Here is a 23,430-nt window from a genome sequence, read left to right on the forward strand (position 1 = left end):
GTGGGTTCTTTATCTATTCCAACCAATACTTGGAAGTATGAACTATCTCCATGCTACAGGGGAGAAAACTGCAATTCATAGAAATTAATAATTAAATACTAAAATTAATAATTTTATTTAAATTTACAGCTACAAAACCCAAATCATGTCTGACTCTGGAGCTAGTGTTTTTAACCAAATGCATTTTAGCCATTTGTTTTCTTAGCATGTCATCTGCTAAAAACCTGGAATGCTGCTTTTAAAATGGGGGAAATTAGTAAGCAGAGAAGATTCAGGAAAAAAACATTTTTATTGATTTTCGGTTCTTAATAAGGTGATGATGAGGAAGAGGAAATTTTGAGAAAAATACATTAAAATTATAAAAATTTATAATTATACAAATTATAATACAGGTACATTTCTTAGAATAATTCAAACTTATGATAAATTTTTAAACTTTTATTTTGTGCTAGACACTCTTTAGAATAATTGAAAAAAATATGACCAGATAAATTAAAAGGGGTGAAAAAAAGATTATTGAAAAATAAATAAAATGGGTGAATCTCAGTGTTATGTTAAAGATTTCCCATTTACGGCAATGTCCAAAGCACACTAGTCTTGCAATCAAATCTTCTGTGATCAACTGCATGATTTAGATAGGTCATAGATTTTCTGTTCCAGTGTGTTATTTTGGGGCATGTATACGTATGCCCTTCCTAACCACTATGGTGAAATTGAAATAATATATTCTTCCTTAATATTTATATTTGTATTTGCAGCTGTCAAAGATTTTTCACTATATTATCTCATTGTTCATCAGAGTGTCCTAAAAGAGAGGAAAACAAGTATTCTTTATACTAAGTATATGAGATACTTAAGGCTCAGAAATTAAATCATTTCTATAGGGTCAAAAAATGGTAGATATTATATTAGCATCCAGCTCTTCAAACTTGGAAGCCGGTGTTCCTTTCAAGACATAATGCTGTGTCTCACTGCACCATGTTGCTACTTTGAATGTAAAATGTTACTTACCATTTGACTGTTTTTACACAGAGCACTCACCCTAAGGGAAACAGTAGCAGCCTGTACAGAGAGGCCCTGACCCCCTAGGGAGCTTGCTTGACCAGATTTGGAGGTTAAGCAGTCACTGGGCAGCCACCTGATGAATCATTGGCAATGGGGGGCGTACAAAGCTCCTTGTAGATTTAAACATATTATATATATATATATATCATTTGAGGACATTTTTAGCTTGGTTTTGTTTTGTTGTCTTAGCTAAGAGTTTTGAAAACGTTTGCAATTAATATTGTTTTATACTGTATATCTAGGGGGGAAAAAAAGCTCAGAAAAATAAAATGATCTATGAGATAAAATAGGATTAAAATGTCCTTTAAAATAGCTCATGTTTATTGAGTGTTATTTTTGTGTCAGGTCCATGATAAACTCTTTGTGTTAATGATTTTATTGAATCCATGTATCAACCTACATGATAGATTCTGTTGGTTCCTATTTTATGGATGGAGAAACTGCAGCTCCAAGAGCTTAGGTTAGAATAAAAATCTGAAAGTGGTTCACCATGTTCCTTTTTTTTTTTTTTTTAAGATTTTATTTATTTATTTGACAGAGAGAGACACAGCAGGAGAGGGAACGCAAGCAGGGGGAATGGGAGAGGGAGAAGCAGGCTCCCCGCTTAGGAGGGAACCTGATGCGGGGCTTCCATCCCAGGACCGTGGGATCGTGACCGGAGCCGAAGGCAAGACGCTTAACGACTGAGCCACCCAGGCGCCCCCACCATGTTCTTTTTTTAATAGAGAAACTTTGGGAAAGAAATGTAGCTAAAAAATTTGGTTAATTTGGTATTAAATACCAAATATATTGCTAAAGAGTAGCAATTTGCTTAATTCTGTGTTGGTTAGAATTCTGTTCAGTTTTACACTTAAATGTCTTATTTTGCACTGTTCAGCAGGATAAAAATCTTAACTGGTAATAAGGATAGTACTTTGCATTTATAAGATCTTTATGCTTCTTTCAAAGTTCACATTCAGACTGCTTAAGCAATTAAATGAAAAACTTGATTAGAAAAACTTTCATTTCCTTGTATTGCCTAGATTACAATTTCCCGAAGTGTGCTTTTATAGAATTAAAGGTAATAATTAATAGTACATAGTAAGGGGTTGCATGGTTAGATAAATTTGAAAAATACTGTGATAAGCATTAGTAAATAGATTTCTTTTCTGCAGGACTTGTCCTGATCCTATGCCTTGTGAGCCCATACGTATTTTTAAAAGAAAGATACAATAGACAGTATTTTTCTAACTTACTGGTTTTATATGTAACTTTTTATGTACCTCATCTGAGAATGTAACCTCTGGGATTAATGTTTTATGGATCATACTTTTGAAAAATGCTAGGGGCACCTGCGTGGTTCAGTCGTTACCTGTCTGCCTTTGGCTCGGGTCGTGATCCCAGGGTGCTGGGATCGAGCCCCACATAGAGCTCCCTGCTCAGCAGGGAGTCTGCTTCTCCCTCTCCCACTCCCCCTGCTTGTGTTCCCTCTCCCGTTGTCTCTCTCTGTGTCAAATAAATAAATAAAATCATAAAAAAAAAAGAAAAATGCTAAACTAATATCTGGTAAGAAACACTTACATTTTAGACCTTAAATGTTGATATTTAAGATACTGAAGACCTATATTTTGCCATCAACTCAGAATGACAGTAAAATTGTCAACCTTCATTTGTGCAGACTTGGCACTATTGTTATTCAAAGAAAGGTAGGGGTGCCTGGGTGGCTCAGTCTGTTGAGCATCCTGCTCATGGTTTCAGCTCAGGTCATGATCTCAGGGTCCTGGGATCCAGCCCTGAGTGGGGCTCCGTGCTCAGCAGGGCGTCTGCTTCAGGGTTCTCTTTCTCTCCCTCGCCTTCTGCCCCTGCCACCTGCTTGCGTGCATGTGCCTAATAAATAAATAAATATTTAAAAATAAATATTTAAAAAATAAAAATATGTAAAAAATAAAAAATAGGGCAACCCTCTTAAGTCCGCTCCCTCCTCGGGAGCTTTGTACTCTTTGCTATCTCTCAATAAACCTTTCTTTGCTGCCCACCAAAAAAAATAAATAAACAAAAATAGTAAAAACAAAAAATAAACAAAGAACAGCAGATATTTGTTCTGCACCTCAAGCCATGAAAATTCAAACCCGTTGTTTAAGTGTTCTATTAAGGCAATATGTGTTCTTTATAATAAAGAAAAGTCAGTACACTCTATAAACCTCCCTGAAGAGGGTGTGCTTACGTGAATTATGGTATATATATATATAGGATAAGTATCTGTCAAAAAATAATCTTAGAAAAATATTTAATGAGGTGAGAATATTCTCAGATTATATTTAGAAGTGAGGACCACGAAACAATATTCAGTATTATTCCAATATTACAAAACAAACAAATGAAAAATAAAAGAAAACCCAGGAAAGACTGGAAGAAACAAAAACATCAAAAGGTTAACCTGATTATAAAGAAATCAGTTAAACCCAAAATATAATATCCAAGTACATGTTCTACCACAGTGTACCTGTGTTGTTTATTGGCTGATGAGTCTAGTGTTTGGGAAACTTAATTCAGAAGAAATCTGAAGATCTGGGATATGATGTATATCCTAATCACTAACTCATTTAAATAAATTGGGTTGGTTTTTTGTTTACTAGTTCCTGCAACTTTAAAGATGGTAGATATGTTTTACTTCCTCCTGTAACCAGGATTTTGTTGTGAAATAATGGAATGCATTTTCTTTTACTATGTCTAATGTGGGAGACGCTGATGATGTTAGCTACTCTGTCCCCGGCTATGTCCTGAAGCTAAGCTGATTTTTGGCCTCAAGGTGCTCTCACTTGGGTGGGCAAGTAACAATAAAAATATCACAGAAAAGTACTGGGAAATCACTTCAAAATTTTACTTGGCTTTGGCTTGCCTGGTAAATGATTAATGAACATGCTTCAGGCACCACTCAGCCGGTGCCTCCTCCAATTCATCCCAATTCACCAGAGTATATTGTCCGCCCACAGCGTCCTCTAGAAGTCCTGCTTGCTATGATCTCCAGTGACAACCTCAGTCTTTCTGGTCCTCCTCATTGACCTTTTTGGTCCTCCTTGAAATACTGACCTCAGCTGGCTTCTCTTCATGCCTCGCCCAGCCCCTAGTCCCTCCTTCTCTGTTCTTTCCCCACCTCTTGACCCTCTGCTGACTCCTAGATGTTTTGTGTGCCCTCCTCTTCTCACTCCATGAGTCATTCTTCGCACCTATAATCTCACTTCTTGGGCTTGAAATTATTCACTTTTCCTTCCCTATTCGGGAAGAGAGGAGAAACTGGATTTAGAGTGCTTATCTAAGTAATTGGCACAACGGTTACTCACAGTATCGTAAAGAATAGAGTGAAAGTAAAACTTTAAATTTCAACAATACTAACTTATTAGGTAATAGAGAAGATAGTTCTGTGCTTCAAGTTTCAAAAGTCAAATGATTTCCTTCCGTGGGTCATAGAAACAATAGTAACTCACAAAAGTCTGTCTTGAAAGCCCTCTTCCCTGTCAGGCTTTTTTTGTCTACCACACACTAATAAGTTTGATTTAAACCTTCCAATGTAAATTTCTACTTTGTTAACAGTTTTTCTCTTATTTCTCCAAGTTTCATTTCTTCACCCCATGTACCATTTATACCATACTGATTTGTATGTATTGCTTACTAAAACTAGTGCTCAAAGTATAGTACATTTTATGTGCTGAGACGGTAAGACATCTAAAGGTTACTACCTGCCCGTTCCCTCCCTCTCTCTCCCTTTTCTTCCTCCTCCCTTTGGCCCTCTCCTCTGGTGTCTCCCAATTCTCATTCTTATGCCTTTGCCCCTTACAACCTTGGACTAACACCTGGGCTATACACAGTAGTCTGTCAGTAAGTGCCAGTCATTGGATTAAATGGGTTAATAGTAATTTAACAAAATTCAGTTTAGATAAATACTACCAAATATTTTTTAGTATTTCTGGTTTAGTTCTTCCATTTTCCTTGTTTTCTAAGATGGACTTTTATTCTTCTGGCAAATTAATTGTTGGAATGTATGACATTCCTCTAAAGTACTAAATTGTAACTGTTCAAGTTTCAAGTGATTTCCTGCTTATGACTCCCACATAGGCATCCAACTGCATCAGGTAGTCTAGTAGGATCCTCATTAAAATAATGCCATACAGGTCTCATCAACTGCCTACCAGGATTGGGAGGAGGGGGAGATCAGATGATGTATGGGACTTGGGAATTAAGGAATCCAAGTCCTAAAAATGGATAAACTTACCTAATCACCTTTTTTTTTGTTTCCAGGGGGTATGGTCTAAATTTTGGCAAAATCCTGGGCGCCTGGGTGGCTCAGTTGGTTAAGCGACTGCCTTCGGCTCGGGTCATGATCCTGGAGTCCCGGGATCGAGACCCACATAGGGCTCCCTGCTCAGCGGGGGGTCTGCTTCTCCCTCTGACCCTCTTCCCTCTCGTGCTGTCTCTCATTCTCTCTCTCTCAAATAAATAAATAAAATCTTAAAAAAAAAATAAAAATAAATAAATTTGGGCAAAATCCTTGCTGTGTTCAAAGTAGATTTTCTATAAATTTAGGATTTTATATTACACAATAAGATGTATTATATTTCCTTATCTTTTTAATTTTTAAATCTCAATACTGCTGGCCCCATTTTGTGAATTTTTAAAAGTATCTAATTCATTCTCAAACAGGCCCAATTTGTGTATTTTTTTTCTTTTTCTTTTCTTTCTTTTCTTTTCAGTTAAATTTTGAATTGGAGACAAAGGTAAACTGAAATAACTTTGAGTCCATCCTGCTACAGTTTGCTAAGAATAATAATTTGCCCTTTATTCTTTTAAGGTAGAGATAGATTTTTTCTGGATATATTCTGAATATTTTATATCAAACCTAGACCTTAAATATTACATACAGAATTCCATGTATAAATCAACTCTGTAAAGAAAATTAGTTCAGATATTGTTTCTTTGATACCCTATTAAATATATTGCAATATAATTGCAATATTTCCAATATTTCCTGGTGGGGGGGGGAACACATCATGAAAGTATTTCTAGTTTTTATTTTCCTAAATGTTATGTTGGAAGAATTCTTTGATGTCATTTATTTATATAGCTTATCATGAAAATAAAAAGCAGAAGGTTAGGGAAAATGAAGTGAAAATGTATTGTCAGTATTTAGTGCTTTTGCACAATGCTTTCAATGATAGCACTGTATCACTGTCTCATGTTGAGATCATTATCCATTCACACATTTTAAAGAAATTAACTTCATATTTTCCCAATTAAATGTAAAGGCAATATATCACTTTATTATTAGCTCTGTGAGGCTATATGGATCATGTCTTATTTGTCATTGTTCCCCAGCACAAACTGCTTTACCTAGTTCTTAGTAAACATCCAGTCAGTATTTGTTGAATGTTTGAAGGAATGACGAATCTAGATTCCTCCTAACAAAACTGGCATCATGATTTTTTAAATCTTATTGTTCCATCGAAGAGAGTTTATCTTCTTTGGATCACTATCCATTCTTGCCCTCCTTCCTTCTTGCCTCAGAGGAAGACAGTTAGTTCTAAAGTTAATCCATTTATATGATTCTTTGCTTTCAGTGTACAAACATGCCCACATCTCTCCCACCTTCAAAAACAACAAAATCTGTGATCCCTTTGTCTCTACCTCTCCTCCCTTCATTGCCAAGCCTCTTGAAAGGTTAGCCCATATTCAACATCTCTCTTTCCTCCTTCTAGTTCACTCCTCATTTCACTCTATATCTGGTTATGGGTGTTTGACTCTGGAATCCGATACTAGGGATTTCAATCTCAGCATTGCCTCTCACCAACTTTGTGACCACAGGCAGGTCTTGCAACCTCTAACAGGACAGATCTCATAGGACTCTCATGAAAATTAAATGAGATAATGCATTTAAAATGTACTTCTGCATTGCCTGGCACATAGTAAATGGTGGTTATTATTCTTACTGATTGAAAGTGTAATAGGAGTTCAGAGAGGAGAAAGAATGGTGTAGGCTTAAGAAGAATTATTTTGAATTCACCTAACCTCTCACTCTTCAGACTAGGAAATTAGAACCCAGAGAAATTAAGTAGTCAAAATTTCATGGAGGACATATTTGAATTGGATTTTGAAGGGTAATAACAATAGTTTACAACTACTGAAGGTTTACTGTGGGTCAGAGACCATTCTAAATATTTACATGGATCATTTTATTGAATCTTCAAAACATTCTTGTGAGGTAACATTTTGGTCAGTCTAGAAATATGCAGTCAGTCTGAAGCTGGACAGGGAGAATAGAGAGAAAGGAATGAATGAAAATCTGGAGGCAGGAAAGACATGATGATTTCTGAAGATGGTGATGAGACTTAGCAGCCAGAGTGAAGAGCTTGTCTTAGGCAATAATGGGAAATTATGTTGAACAGAGTTAGTCAGAGTCATCAAGGCACCCTAACAACGATACCAAAAAAAAAAAAAGGCTTTATCTAATGGGCAAGATAAAGAGCAGATATAAATAAGTGACTTGGGGAGGGGAGGATAGACATGGAATGGGGATTTAGGCACACTGATTTGGTGGCATGCACTATGAAGCTCTAAAGGGCAGTTTGTACTGTGTTCTTCATATTCCCAGGAACCAAAGCTTCTTACAGCCACTGTTGGTTACCACTAACCACTGTGAGAGTACTGCAGTTTCCTGTAAAGTAGGTGGTTAATAACAGTTTATTGAAGAAATGCATGAATAAAGGATGAATTGGATTGGAGGTCGTTTCTAGGCGGGAAGTGATGAGAGCTGGGACTATGGTTGAGACAGTGGGAATGGAAATAAGGAAACGAATCTTGGGTACAATTTCCAAGAATAAATAATAAGACTTGGGCACATATTGGACATGAACTAAAATTCAGAACCATATTTCAGGTTTATTATATATAGCAAACAGCAGTGCCAGAGCAGTTGCATTTCACACATTTTTGGTGTTTTCAGCAGAAGTTCTGTATTTGGTATAAATTGAAATGAAGCACATTTCAGCATGATATTGTAAATAATTATTATCACCATTAAAATTTTATCTCTTTACTTTCTACCCCTACTCCCTCAACCCACGTTCTTACCCATTTTACCATATACCTGGTTTGTTGTCAGAGTCTCCTACTGAACTCTGGCCAAATAAACCTTCTCATCTTCACACACCAGCCAGTTGCCTCCTCTCACTGTTTTGTTCAAACAGTTGCTTTCTCCCATGAATACCCTTTCTTCTACCAGTTCATTGCCATTGCCAACTGGAATATTAGTCATCCTTCACAACCAAATCACACGCTAGCTTCTCCATGCTGTCTGATCAGCCCAGCTGGAACTGACTTTTCCTTCTGAACTCCCATAGCACTGTACTTCACCATACTGCCTTGTACTGGTCATTTGGTTAACTGGGTATCCCTTGATCAGAATCTTACTTGTATTCCCTACATTGAAACCTGAACCTTTATTGCTGCACTCCTGCCCCTTAGGAGAGAGGGAAGTGAATTGAGTTATGAGCCTTGGGTCCTTGGGAAACCAGTAGGACTGGGAGTCAGAAATCCAGGGCATTGAGCTGGATGGAGAATTGATGCAAAAAGAAAATGTCTCTCAGCAGGCATATTATCTGCAAAAAGGCAAGCTTAATTTGTAAGCATATCTCCGAACCTGCCATGGAGGATGATTCTAGAATTTCTAGACAACAAGGAACTGATTTGTACAGTGCCCATTAGGGATATAGAAAATGTTATCCATAAGCTGTTATTTTAATGCAGTTTAAAAATATATATTATTTGTTTCCTTGGTGGTTCACTCATAATTGAAGACCCTATTTTGTTCTAGAAAGTCTTATTAGTCCACAGAATCTGTAAAGACTTTGCTCTATGAAGTCTTTTGTAAAATCAGCAGGATTCTACTTGTAGGATTTTCAGAAATCTAATACTGCAGGCTGGAGAGGACTACTATACTAATATTGAGCCAGAACTCTTAAACCTGCCTAAATAGGTATCTATTCCACAGTATGGTTGGTAATTCTTGAGGCTCCCAGAATATGACAGGGGCTCTCGTGGCTGCCTTTGCACATGCTGCTTCCCTTGCCTAATCTACTTTTCTTCTCTTCATTTTTTTGGCAAGGTTAACTCATACTTATCCTACACAATTTTGACTCAGATATCATCTCCTCCAAAAAACCTTCCCTGAATGCTCTCATTAGAGCTGCTGCCCGTTCCCACAATAGCATGCGCTAAGCATGCGCTTTCATCATAACACTTACTCCAGGTGTGGCAGTTGTCATCTACAGGTCCTTCTCCATGAGCTGTGGGTGACAATCAGCAGCATACTTAGGTCATGAGGACTCAGTAAATGTTTGCTCATTGAATAAATGCACAGTTTTAGTATAGGAAATGTAGATGCAAGTCCCTCTGCCTCACAGAGGGAAGTTGCCAGTATTAGAGTTTGAGGGTAATTTTTGGGAACTGCAATCTATGCAGTTCTTGTCTTCTCCCAACCTGGCAGTGTAGCTAAACCAACCTGGAAGATAGCAGTTTGCCTATGTGCCTTAAGCAAGTAACAGTTCCTATCCAACCCGGTATTTAAGAATAGTGACTATTTTTACTATGTAGCCCCCAGGGAGAAAAGCAGACTTATAAAACATTTTCATATCTCAGTGAATGTTTATGTTTGAAATTTTGCTGGCAAACCTATTAAACCCACCCCAACAGCCTTTCTGGATTTTTAAAATATCCCACTGGAAAGAGCTTTCTAGATACCAATTTTCATGTATAAACCAAATAATAGATCACATCCGTCTAAATCTCTATAATAATACAGTTTCCCCCCTTTTTTTCTTTTTTGATTTGGCAGGAGCACTACGGGTCTTTATATTTTTCAATTTTAGAAAGTTTTTCAGAAAACAAATGTGTGAACCCATGGCTATGTTGAAGCAGCATTTTCTTTCAGTAAAAACAAAATCATGAGCTACATATAACGAATTGGCTCTAAAATTTTGAAGTAGGTCTTGCTTTAAATTTTTTCCCTTAAGGTTACAGTGTCCGATAATAACTCCTTTTGCTTCAATTACAATAAAAGAGTGAATATGGGTAGGTAAAATGCAAGAACACACACACACACACAGGTAAAATGCAAGAACACACACACACACACACACACACACACCCCGACTTTGGGACAGAGTAGGATGTTTACCGTTTATATTAAACCGAATGGATGGAACGGACCAATGATTTGCGGCCGAGCCCGTCAAATATTATAATTCAGAGTTTCATTAGACGTAAAAATAATCGCTGGTAAAAGTTCACCCAAAGTAGCATTTCGCCCCTAATTTCGTTTGTATTTTTGTTTTAAAGACCTAAAAAGCCGCGATAACTAAGACATACGTTCACCCACTGAATTTGCCTTCAGTGCGCTGCGCCTCTGGAGGGCCCCTCCTAACCCCCACCCAGGGCGGCTTTGGCCCCCCGGCGTCTCCCCCGCCCCTCGCGCCGGCAGCTGGCTGGGGTGACAGGTGCCGAGCCCGCCTACCCCTGGCAATAGCACCACCCCGCAATTCTCCCGCCGTTGCCTTTCGCAAAACCGGCGTGCGGGTGGAGATAGTTTGCCTGCACCTTCGCCTGTCAGAAAACGACGCTGGGGGGGAGCGAGCGTGAGAAAGTGAGCGCGTGCCCGAGAGGGAGAGGAGGATCGAGGAGCCAGCGCCCGGCGTCCGAGCGCCCAGTCTGCCCCGTCCCGCCCGTCCGCCTCCGGGCCCGCAGAGGGTGGGGGCCGCGAGCCGCGAGGCCGGCGGGCGCCGGGGGTTGGCGGGACGCGCGCTCCGTGCCGGCGCCCGGCCTCGAGCCCGCGCTCCCCCCCCCTCCCGCCGCGTGCCCGCGCCGCTGCGCGATGCAGTGTGGGGAATGGCTGGGGTTGGCTGAAGAGCGCACAGTGGAGTTTTAATGTCCGCCATGTTGGCCATGGCGTATTGAAGAGAGCGAGCGAGAGAGGAGCGGAGCGGCACAGCCTCCCACCCTCCCGGCTGGTGTTAGTGCCCGGACGGCGGGCTCTGCGCTCCGCCCCTCAAGTCCCCGGCAGCGGTAGGCTAGTGGGGACCGAACCCCCGGTTCTCCATGATCCCGCTGGCCGGGGCCGTTTCCCCAGAGCGGAGAGGTATCTGCTGCGCCTGAGATGAGTAAACTGTCGTTTCGGGCGCGGGCGCTAGACGCCTCGAAGCCGCTGCCGGTTTTCCGCTGTGAGGATCTGCCCGACCTGCACGAATACGCCTCGATAAACCGGGCCGTGCCGCAGATGCCCACCGGAATGGAGAAGGAAGAGGAGTCGGTACGTGTTAACTCCCCTGTCCGACCCAGCGCCAGGCCCCGTTCCCTCTGCTGCCTGCGGCGGCGGCGGAGCAGCATACCCACACAAAATGGCCGCCATCTTCTCTTCGCCGCCGACTCTCAGTCGCCGGCCGGGCCTTTACCCCGCCTCCCCCGGCCTCGACCCCCGGCCGCCGCGGCCCGGCGGGGCCTCCTCTAAGGCCACCCGCCGACCCCGGCCACTTGTACCCGGGTCCCGCGGAGTTCGGGAGCCCGAAAGGCACAAAGGGGTCACGTGACGAAGCTGCCGGCAGCCATTTTGTGGTCTTAGTTCTTGGGTTGGGCCTTGTGCATCCGGAGAGGGGAACGGGCTGGGTGGCGGTGGGGGTGCGGCGAGCCGGGGGCCGCGGAGGACCCGCCTGCAGCCCTCTCCGCAGGCCGCTGGGTGGCGTTCTAGGGCCACCTCGGTCTTCGCGCGCTGCCGGCGCCGGGGAGCGCAGGTTCCGTGCACTGTGGGGGAATTTCACTTCCCGGTGGCCTGGAAAGGTGGCTGGGCTCAGTGGGGCCTGTAATGTTGACAGCACGTCTGTGAGGTTTATATTCCCTTCACCTCCTGCAGTAGAATGTCGAGGGTACGGCGTGTTTGCCCGGATGACTGACTGTCATAGAAGATAAGACTTAATTTCTGTATCCTCTTTCTGGGACTTCTGCATTCATTCCTCCCCAATTCTGATTAATCGGAGGATAATAAACTATCCCAGACTTTTTCTTTGATCTTTGAGACTATGTTGCAGACTTATTTTGGAGTACATAGCTCTTTTAAAGCCTGTAACTCTAGTATTGCTTTTTTTTTTTTTTTTAATAAAGTGTAAGTTCGCCTTCTTTCTGGTTTCTCAACATAGGGGAAGAAAAGACCCAATTTAAGAAGATGTTATAGCTCTAGATTTCGAAAGAGGGTCGGTCCTTATCGATAACCGAACTAAAGTTAAGTGAGTTCATTTACAGAAGTCTTAACATTGAGATGTCTAAATCGGGTGGGTTTCAGTATTTAACTGTTTACACCTAGTAGACATTTTATCATAGCTATGGCTTTACCTTGTTGTAGAAATTGGGTTCAGACACAAGGATAATAGAATCTTCCTCTCATTTCCCCCAGATCCTTGACAGTATAACTTGATGACTTCTAATCCTAAGGAATTGCATACCTTGGTTTTCAGGTACAGCCATTTAAACAGGGTGCAGTGTATTGACAGTCAAGGAAATCAAGGAGTCGCTGGATTTGTGTGCTACAATTTTGTTGTGGAAAATTGTACTGTAATACTTCTATTTGGTACTGTAAGAATTTTAAATGTAGAAATTATGTTTTGTAATGTTGATTTTGAAAATAAAGCTGTTTAAACTGTTTGGGTTATTTAACCTTTGCAAGTAAAATAGTTGTGACAGTTGAATGTTACTTTTGAGAGTAGTGTTTTAAATCTAACTTTACAGATAAGCTAAGTGATAAGTGTATGTAGTAGTTGAGATTGTCTAGTGTAGTAACTGACTTTTCAGCACTTATCTATGAGACAGAACCTCTTAATTTATTTTACATGTATCAACTTTAGAGTAGACTGGTGCCATTTGTTTATTTTTTAATAAGTGATTTGTTTTTAAAAATTAAAGTACTTGTGACTGCAGAATCTTGTCTTTTGGTTTTATTTTTGTTTCTGTTTATAAGTTTTACAGATAATACTTTAAAGTTGGGGTGTTGGTGTTACACTGCCTTGGAATTTAATTTATAGTTCTTGTTTTGCAGCCAAGGAAGGTGGGGAGAACTTTGATAAAAGCAAGGTAGCACTACAGTACACATTAGACATTTAGTTGAGTCTTGCTTCTGTGAATACTTTGGACAGTCCAAGAGCTACAACCTGAAATCAGAGCTGAGCTCAACTGAAGTATCAATACTTGTTAAATTTTACAGATAGTTTCTGTTCACAGAAATAGTTTTGACATTTTATAGTGCAGTGGATATCGTTAGTAACATGTGGAATCTCTATTTCTGAGGACATGAGGGATGTTTTTCCTTCAGACTTCCTTTTCCATCATCTATTTAGAATTTATTTCACTTTACATGCAACTGAAACTATGATCAGTGAAGCATAGACCTAAGGAACAGATACTGAATTTAATAGAAGAATGTAAACAGTACCAGGTAAATTGCTGCTGTACAGTCCTGTGGTTCCTGCTGTCAGTAGTAGTTGGCCATATAAATCACAGTGTTGAAAGTAGCATGTTACACGATACTGAAAATGTAGACTAAGCATAAAGGTAGTTGAATTCTGAGCTAACCTTAGAAAAACAAAACTTTTTGATAATTTGCTGAAGCATGATACACTTCTTAAAAAGCTAAATGGTTAAAACAAACTTTTGCCTTTGACTGACACATTATTTATGGTGTCTCTTAGGTCAGAGTGCCCTAGAACCTGAACTGAGGGTCTAGTTTAGGAAAAGTATAATGGTATGTTGATCATGAAAAATGGGGCAGACTTAAATGAGGACTGTTTTGTATACACCACCTGATTAAGAAAGCATTTCATGATCAAAATGTATCTGCAAAGTTGTCATGTAATTACCAGATACCATGTATCTGGTAATTGTTACCATATTTTGTTTCTGTGGTGAATAACAAATTCTAGGTCTTAATACTGAGAAAATAAAACTTATTAATGTACTCCCATTTAACCAATTTTAATAATGTAAGCTGAACACATTGACTTAATTAGGCATGCCTCTTAATTTTTAAGAAACAACTTTAAACAGAAATCCTCAGTTGCCCGCCCAAAAATGACTTAACTCAGTTTAAAAATTTTTTTTTATTACTGTTGGATTGAAAAATAACTCCAGATTGTAATAAATTGAAGGACTTGACTGAGTTTTAGACATTTAGAGATTAAATGTTTGAATTGATACACTGTAACACATTATAACTTGTTAATCAAAAAATAACTTTTTAAGTAGGTTTCATGCCCAGGGTGGAGCCTGACGTGGGGCTTAAACTCCCGACCCTGAGATCAAGACCTGAGCTGATGTCAAGAGTCACCCAGGCACCCCCAGAAGTAATTTTCAAATAGGAAATCAATAGACTGTCAGCTCTAAAATGAAATAAATGAGTCCCTTTGGGGGTTAAAAAAGACAAAAGTTTAAGCAAGTTTAAAGGGCAGATGTTGCACCACTATAATACTTGAACATTTTTATTAAGATTATAATTGTAAATTTGAGATCTTAACTTTGAAGTTAGGAATATTCAAATACTAAGTTCAGTGCCAGAGCTTCACCTTTAATTGAAAATGCAGCTTTTACAAGATGTCAGTACTGTTGATATGTTTTTATTAAAATTGATTTATTTTGGTCAAAATTGGAGCTTTAAATTATAATTGTCCCTTACGGATACTTACCCTTTAGGAAAGACATTCTGAAAACGTTGGTTTTAAAGTGATATTAAAGCTCCAAGAAATTGGAGCTGCCTTGTTCCAATAGTATTAACATTTTCACTGGGATGTCTAGGGTGTTGTGGCTCCATTAGGAGTGGAGAGTTAACCTTTCTACTCCTCTTACCTAGTCTCGTTTGGGTAAGACACGTGATGTAATTGACATATTAATGATATCACACTGATATTACCTTATACAGCCACCTTTGAGACTGTTAGGGTCTAGCCATTACAGTCCAACACTTTGTTTTAGTAGGGTTCTAACCAGACAAAATGGTCTCTTACACCTGCCTTTCTCTCCTCTTAAAACTACCACCTTTCATTTTGGTCCTGTATACAATGTTATTAAACCCAAGTTAAGGACCGTTTATAAAGTGGGCAGGTTTTTTTGTTTTTAGTTAAAGGGAAATTGGAAATACGTACATATCTCTGATATGAGGAAAAATAAGCGCTACATTTTCAAAACTTAAAGTCTAGTTTTCCTATTTTATAAAAAGTTAAATCACTTTAAATGATCAACTTAAAAGTTTGATTTCTCATTTTTTGAAAGAGACAATCTTTTTTTCTCTTTAAAATTTTATAAACTAAGCTTTTTTAGTCCTTGGGAGCTGTAAAATTAATCTAGAGTTCTCCCTTCTGTCCTGGAAGCAAAGAAAAATATGTGAAATCTCAATTACTATAGGAGCAAAGTTTAATTTTTTCAAATAGTTTGAATTAGAAACAATTTTTTTGCATTAAGTAGCAAATAGTCTATTTAAAATCAAAGATAATTGAAAAGCAGTAGTAAAATTTAATTTCTACCTTCCCAAGATTTTTTAATTTTTACTTTTTTTTTTTTTAAGTGATCTGAACACCCAACATGGGGCTTGAAATTATGACACCAAGATCAAGAGTCATATACTCTACCGACTGAGCCAGCCAGGTGCCACTCCCTACCAAGATATTTTTAAGTAGAAGTTTCTAAGCTGCGGTTCTAAGGATTATGTGGAAATGATCCTGAAAGTAATGAATTCCCACAGTACACATATAAAATTTTGTGATGGTATATTTTTCTAGGAGAAAAGTTCATATTTGTCAACAGTTTCTCAAAGTATTGGTAGTGAGGTGGAGCAGAAAGCTCAAGGTTAAGTGTTACTTCTAGAAATTTCAAATGAAGTTATTTTGGTTTTATCAGGATGACATATAGACTTATTAATAGGAGAAGGATAATTGAAAAAAGCTAATAGGCAACTCAGGAAGAGACTAAGCATTCTTTTTTTTTTTTTTTTAAGATTTTTTATTTATTTATTCGACAGAGAGAGACACAGTGAGAGAGGGAACACAAGCTGGGGGAGTGGGAGAGGGAGAAGCAGTCTCCCCGCCGAGCAGGGAGCCCGATGCAGAACTCGATCCCAGGACCCTGGGATCATGACCTGAGCCGAAGGCAGACGCTTAACGACTGAGCCACCCAGGTGCCCCGAGACTGAGCATTCTTAACTGCAAAAGGAACCTCTTGAAAACTATAATTCCTAGGTGCCTAAAGAGCTCTTCTTTCAGTGTACTATTTGATATTTAAAATTTTGGATTAGTACCATTTGTACTTAGACTTCATTTTCTTATAAAACAATAGTAATGACAGCTGACAGGCTTACGTATCTAATCATGTTTTGTGAATGCTTTGTGATCTGTAATGGAGTTTGTGCTGAACTACCATTTCTTTTTCTTAATTAACAGTACTTAATTAAAAATATCATCTAAATGTAGGATAGCTTAAATTTTGTAAACAAGGAATAATAACCTGCGTTTACACATTCATGAATTTGTGGTTAGATTGAATATTAAACCAACACCCCTAAAAACTAGGTTTTAGTTTTATATTTTGCATTCTACATCATGGTATGTGGTGGTAGTAAAGTTAAACAGATGAAAGATATATGTGTGTATGTACATACATAGCTAATGACAAGAATTCTGTTTATGTAAAAATATAGAGTCTGACTATATGATTCAGTTTTCCTGAAAAGTTAGGGGTATTTGTTATCATCAGTTGGTTAAAGCAGTAACTTTAAAACAGAAGATAGCTTTTTAAAAGGAGCAATAATACCATGGAATGATGGTATAGTTTGTAATTCTGCTTCTTAAGATAACCAACAAGGAAATGAGAATTTTATATTGTAATTTGGGAATAAAATGAGTTGTGAGTTTTTAAGTGCAAAAGTGGTATGAAAATATGACATAACTTCTAAAGACAGGGACTGGAGTATGTCTTTTACTTTTTAAAGTAAACTTTTGAATCCTTAAGGTGTGGTTTACATTAGTATTTTGTAATACCTTTTCTGTAAGATTATGTCAATTTATTGGGAAATCAATAAGAAAAATGGTTCAGATGTTTTCAATAAATTGCTAAAACTACTTTCAATCAGTTACTTGAAGGTAACAGTGTTGTCTTTAGCACATTTATAAATTGTGGCAAGTCTTTCTTGATCAAGTTTATGTAACTTAAAGCCTGTGATTATAGGTAGTGATTTTGAGCTATTATAGTATTTTTTTAAGTTAGTTTTTTTTTTTTAAAGATTTTATTTATTTATTTGACAGAGAGAGACACAGCGAGAGAGGGAACACAAGCAGGGGGAGAGGGAGAAGCAGGCTTCCCGCTGAGCAGGGAGCCCGATGTGGGGCTCAATCCCAGGATCCTGGGATCATGACCTCAGCCGAAGGCAGACGCTTAACGATTGAGCCACCCAGGCGCCCCTCTATTACAGTATTTTGAACATAATGGAGACCCAACTTTGTTCCTTTAAATATATATGAAGTGAATTTCATCCACCAGCCTCTCAGTAGTAGGTGAATAAAAACAAAAACATGTTGTAATTAAATCTACTATGACCCATTATTTGAGTTGTAGCTGTGATGAATGGGGGTATGATCAGTTCTTCAAAAGATAAAACTCTTCCTCAATTATTTGTTGTTACGGAAGTTATCTTTGAAAAGTTTGGTTCTGCTTCAGTTATGCATGGTGGCATTGTTGGCTGAATTTTGCAACATATTAAAACACATCATTTTGTTTGAATTTATTTCAGTATAGCAAGTTCTGGCTAAAGAAATAGGACATGGCCTTAAAGTGAATCCAGGGGCAAAGATAACGTGAGGTTTAAAGCATCCCATGGATGGGCAGACGGCCTCTGCTGTCCTGCCTGCTGCTTCCTTGCAGTGTATTCAGTAAACTTCTAGCTCCTTTGAAAATAAGTAAAGTGTCCCGTGGATGATTTAATACAGTTTCAAATCTTTTTATATATTGGGATGAATTATTTTCATAATTGTGGAATCACAAGTAGCAGTTGTATATTCTCTGAGAAAATGTAGTTTGGCTTTTATGGCCTTTGACAAATCACTTAACCTTACTGAGTGAACTTCACTCTCTTCTGTGTCTGCAGTCTTCTGACTTACGAGGTAGCTCCAAGGAATGAATAAGGTAGGGTAGGTAAAAATGCTGTATAGACGACTTTTGTTGTAACCAAATACTAATTGAATGTTTAGAATGGCCTTTTTCTTGATTCTGAAAAACTACTACATTTACACAATCCCTTGTATTTGGGGATTATCTGATATGAACGTGTTAGATGTGTTCTTTTTCTTTTAGAGTTGTATATAGTTGCAAAAAGGGTGTCTTTAAGTTTAGGTAATAATTGGGAAAATCAACCTTAGACTCAAGGCTTCATCCAGGTTCCAACAGTTGAGTGTGTGCATACATGGACACACTCACCCAGGTTTTCTTTTTTTTTTTTTTTTTTTAAAGATTTTATTTATTTATTTGAGAGAGAGAATGAGAGACAGCACAAGAGGGAAGAGGGTCAGAGGGAGAAGCAGACCCCCCCGCTGAGCAGGGAGCCCGATGCAGGACTCGATCCCGGGACTCCAGGATCATGACCTGAGCCGAAGGCAGTCGCTCAACCAACTGAGCCACCCAGGCGCCCTCACCCAGGTTTTCTTAACTGCAAAATGAAGCAAGGCTATGAAAATTTCCAATTGTAATGAGTATGTTACCAATAAATTTAAGTCTGTTTCCAGATGAGCTTTATGTGGTTATAGAATAGTCATTCAATCTTGATTTAGTTAATGATTTCATTTGCATATTATATAAGCATAATCTACACAGAAATAAAGGTAGTCTGGGTGCATGGATAATTGGTTTCATTTTAGTCTAGGAAGGCTCACAAGTTGTAAAGGATTTAAAGAATATAAGTGGGTGCTGTAGTCACATTGCTTTTATTGTTATGAGAATTTGAAATTGGAGCTAGAATCTTGTAGTGATGGTTGCAATTATGTGTTTTACCTGTAATGTAATGGAGGGTGAAGGGAAACAAAGTATAAATATGGCTGTTTGGAAGTCTAAAGCAAGAATTTGATCATTCTAATAAGTGGAGATATTTGAGGTAAGGTATGTCTGTTGTACAAAGACAGAAAATGGAGATAAATCCATTTTCATTCACTTTTGTAGCAAATATTTGTTGTGCATTTGCTTTGAGGCAAGGACTATCTAGAGGCCCTGTGGATACATGGATCTTATGTTCTGGAATGTGGTAGGCTCTATTAGGGCAGGAATTTTTGTCTAACTTCATTTAACTGATGTTTTCAGCACCCAAAATAATGCCTGGCATGTAGTAAGTGTTTGATTTGTTTAATTGAATGAATTCTAATGGGAAAACACACAAAAAAGAAGGCAAATGAATGTAAAATATAACTCTTACGTGGCAGTGAAACAAGATAATTTCAGGTGGAAGGAGGAAGATCGAGTTTTCTTTGCATAGATGGTCAAGGAACATTGGATCTGAAACTTGAATGGTGGGAATGAGCCAACGCTGTGAAGAAGATCTGGATGAAGAACATTCCAGGCAGAGAGACCCATAGATGCAGAGAGCCTAAGGTAGGAATTAGAAGGCCAATATGACGAGGGCAAAGTGAAAAAAGGGTAGGGTAGTATGAGACTAAGGACCAGGGATAATCAGGAGTCCAAATCTGGTTAGGTATTATAGGCTACTACAAGAAGTTTGTATTGTTTTGAAATGAAGTAGGCCATTAGAGAATTTCAGGCAGAGGACTGACATGATATGAATTGTGTCTTTTCAAGATTATTCTTGCCACCATCTGGGAGAATGAGCCATATTGGCAGGAATGAGGGTTGACGGTAACTTTGACTAAGGTGGTGGTAGTGGAGATGAAGAGAAATGGATGGATTTGAGGTATATTTTGAAGGTAGAACCAGCAGAACTTGCTGGTGAATCTGAATGTACTAGGGATGGAGAAAAAGAATCAGGGATTAACTCCTGATTTTTACCTGGTGCACCTGGATAGATAGATGATTGGGCCACTTACTGAGATAGGGAAAATTGGAGGAGGGAGGATATTGAAAGAATGGACGTGTTTGGTTTGAAGTGCCTCTTGTCCATATTTAACTGGATATATAAGAACATAGTGCAGTAGAACAGTCTGCACTACAACTGTGAAGTTTAGAAGTCATGGGTTGGTACTGTAAACTTAGACGTCTTTGGGAGATAGATGGTTTTTAAAGCTGTGCCTTCTGGCCCAGCTAGAGGAGTAGCTAATAGAGAAGTAGAAAGAAAACGAGGATCAAAGGGTCTCAAAAAAGAAGGACATTGGTTAACTATGTCCACTGAGAAGATGAGTAAGGGGAGGGTGATTGTTTGATTAGATGTGTGCCATTGGCCTATTTTGGTGAAGTAATGGGAAGGAAAGCCCAGTGAGAATAGAAGAAATAATGAAAGATAAATAAAGGAGTCATAGCAAGTATAGACGACTCTTTGCAATAGTTCTGCTATGAAAAGAAGCAGAAAAAATAAGACAGTGGCTGGAGTGGGCTAGGGGATCAACAAATGATTTCTTTTTTTTTTTTTTTAAGATTTTATTTATTTGACAGAGAGAGACACAGTGAGAGAAGGAACACAAGCAGAGGGAGTGGGTAAGGGAGAAGCAGGCCTCCTGCCGAGCAGGGAGCCCAATGTGGGGCTCGATCCCAGGACCCTGGGATCATGACCTGAGCCGAAGGCAGACGCTTAACGACGGAGCCACCCAGGTGCCCCCAAATGATTTCTTTTAAAAATGAGTCACAAGAGGGTGCCTGGGTGGCTCAGTCTGTTCAGTGTTCAACTCATGATTTTGGCTCAGGTCATGATCTTGGGATTGTGAAATTGAACCCCACGTCCCGCTCCAGGCTCCAGAGTCTACTTGAGATTCTCTCTCTCCTCCCTCAGCCCCTCCGTGTGTGCTCATGCATTCTCCCTCTCTTTCTCTCTAAAATAAATTAATTTTTAAAAAAATGAGTCACAAATTTCCAGCAGACACAAAGGGAGGATAGGACAGAAACAAGGGAAGCAGAGCTAGCCTTCGGTTTCCCCGTCTCTATCTAAAGAGTTTCCAGGCTGAAAGCATAGGTAGGGGAGATCACAAATAGAACCTGACAGCCTCCTTGAGTTGAAGAGAGAAAATTCAGAGTTTGGAGAAGCTGAAATGACTTCAGGGCAGGCTATCAGACATGCACAGAACATGTCTCCTTGAGTGTAGCTAAAAACTGATCAGAGCTTATCTGTGAGGAAACTAAAGAGGCTAAAGGAAAAGCAGTTGGAAAGAACTAGGAGGGACAGTTCTGGGAGCTCACATAGGGCTAGGAAAATGTTATGTCTTCACTAGCCAGAGCAGAAAGACATCCTAATACACAGGGTGTCGGATAAAAGTTCTCAAAAGAGTTACTTCCTTAGTAGTAGGCCCCAATTAGCTTTAAAGACTGTTCTGGACACAGCCTAACAAAGATTAAACACTCTTCTCAAAAGGATCAAACTAATTTCAAGCAACTTCACTGTGTACCAGAAAAAGCCCAGAAATGTTCAAAGGAATACTAAAAGGTCCTACAACATAAAACTTAGTTTTTGGCATCCAATAAAAAGTTACCAGGTGGGGCGCCTGGGTGGCTCAGTCATTAAGCGTCTGCCCTCGGCTCAGGTCCTGATCCCGGGGTCCTGGGATCGAGTCCCACATCAGGCTCCTTGCTCAGCAGGAAGCCTGCTACTCCCTCTCCCACTCCCCCTGCTTGTATTCCTGCTCTCACTGTTTCTCTCTCTCTCTGAAATAAATAAATAAAATCTTTACCAAAAAAAAAAAAAAGTGACCAGGCATGCAAAGAAGCTGGAAAATACAACCAACAAGTAAGGAAAAAAAGTAATCAACAGAAAAAGACAGAAATAACCCAGGTAATAGAATTAGTAGACAAAAATGTTAAAATAGTTTAGACTTAGTGTAATAGTTGGAATGATGTTGTCAAAAAAGATAAAATAATCCTATCCCCCTTCTACTCGGCACTTTTTTAAAATTATTTCCTTCAAACTGTCTTTCCTGGATTAATTTCACAGTGGGGATTGGTCATTAATTAGAGCAGAAATACTTCTTCCTCTTTAAAAGTAAGAAGAAGGCAGGTATGTGAGGGGAAAATGTAGTTATGTTGTTAGAACTGGCAGTGGGAGAATGAGGTAATTCATCCTTTGATTCTATTTTCTCTGTGAAGTATGAGGTGAGATCATCACCTCAGAGTGAGGGGGGTACCTTAAGAGAGATGAAGGTATGTGTGGGAAAGCTAACTTATTAGAGAAATGTGGTATGATTGAAGGACTAGCTGAGGGCTCAGTATTTGTGATCATTTAAAGTGAGACCAGTCAGCTCACTTGAGCAGTTGAATGCAAGCCTTAAACTTGAGTTCAGGCACCAAGTAGGTATACAATAGGGGTTTTTTTAGGGTGAAGATTTGCCCAGCATGTACAAAGGAAGAAGAGAGGGATGAGAGGTAGATTATCATGATAGACCATGGAATCTAAACTGGGTGGGCAGGGAAAGAAGACATCAGGGAGCTGATAAATAGTGGAGAGTGGTAGGAGTCATTGAAATAAAAGGCTCTGTGGGAGGGAAGTGCTAGAATAGGTGAAACTAAGTCAGGAGAGGGGGGTGGTTAAAAAGTGAGATGCTTGATTTTTAGATGTTCCAGAGGTGGCACAATTACCAGCGAAGGCAAGAGCTAGAGTATAATCACAAGAGTGGTGGTTGAGGTGGAATAGAGGAAAAGATCAATGTGGGTGAGGTCATGATGGCAGAAGTGTATTAGTCAAGAAGACTGGGAGCTCTGGGACTTGACCAAGAGAGTGTGTATGTCAGCTTTGGGAAGAGTGATGGTATGAATTTCTGAGGGGTTATGATTTTTGAAAGGACAGCAAAGAAGAAATGGTATGGGATTGGCAGTGTGAAGCAAGGAAGATGAGTAGTTAACCCACCTATAAGGATGTGAGACATGGGAAAATAAATGGCTTCTGCTTTTAAGGGCTACAGGGAGTACGATTTCTGGAAGACACTACCAGGCTTCAGTTAGGGAAGGAAGTTGGGGGAACAGTGAAAGAAGTTGAGACTTGTATGAAGAGTTTACTGATAAATCTCTAGAGAACAGAGCAGAAGAGTTTGGGAAGGCAGAGAAGGGCGGAAGATTGGGTCACATTAGGTGATACTGAAGTTAGAGCCAGGGAGTTGGATTCTGTTTGTAAAGAGAGGTTTATCC

General features: G+C 39.3%; 1 protein-coding gene across 4 annotated transcripts in view; it reads left to right on the forward strand.

Annotated features, from left to right (window-relative positions):
* Window positions 1–10,978: 10,978 nt before the first annotated feature.
* Window positions 10,979–23,430, forward strand: part of EPC1 (enhancer of polycomb homolog 1) — a 69,832-nt gene continuing 57,380 nt past the window's right edge. For all 4 annotated transcript variants that reach the window (XM_021686501.2, XM_021686502.2, XM_044915506.1 and 1 more), the window contains exon 1: window positions 10,979–11,398. In XM_021686501.2, the coding sequence (XP_021542176.1) occupies window positions 11,246–11,398 (153 nt within the window). In that variant the 5' untranslated portion in view covers window positions 10,979–11,245. The remainder of the gene's footprint in view (window positions 11,399–23,430) is intronic.

The sequence above is a fragment of the Neomonachus schauinslandi genome, chromosome 5 (genome assembly GCF_002201575.2).
Source record: "Neomonachus schauinslandi chromosome 5, ASM220157v2, whole genome shotgun sequence".
NCBI classification, from domain to species: Eukaryota; Metazoa; Chordata; class Mammalia; order Carnivora; family Phocidae; genus Neomonachus; species Neomonachus schauinslandi.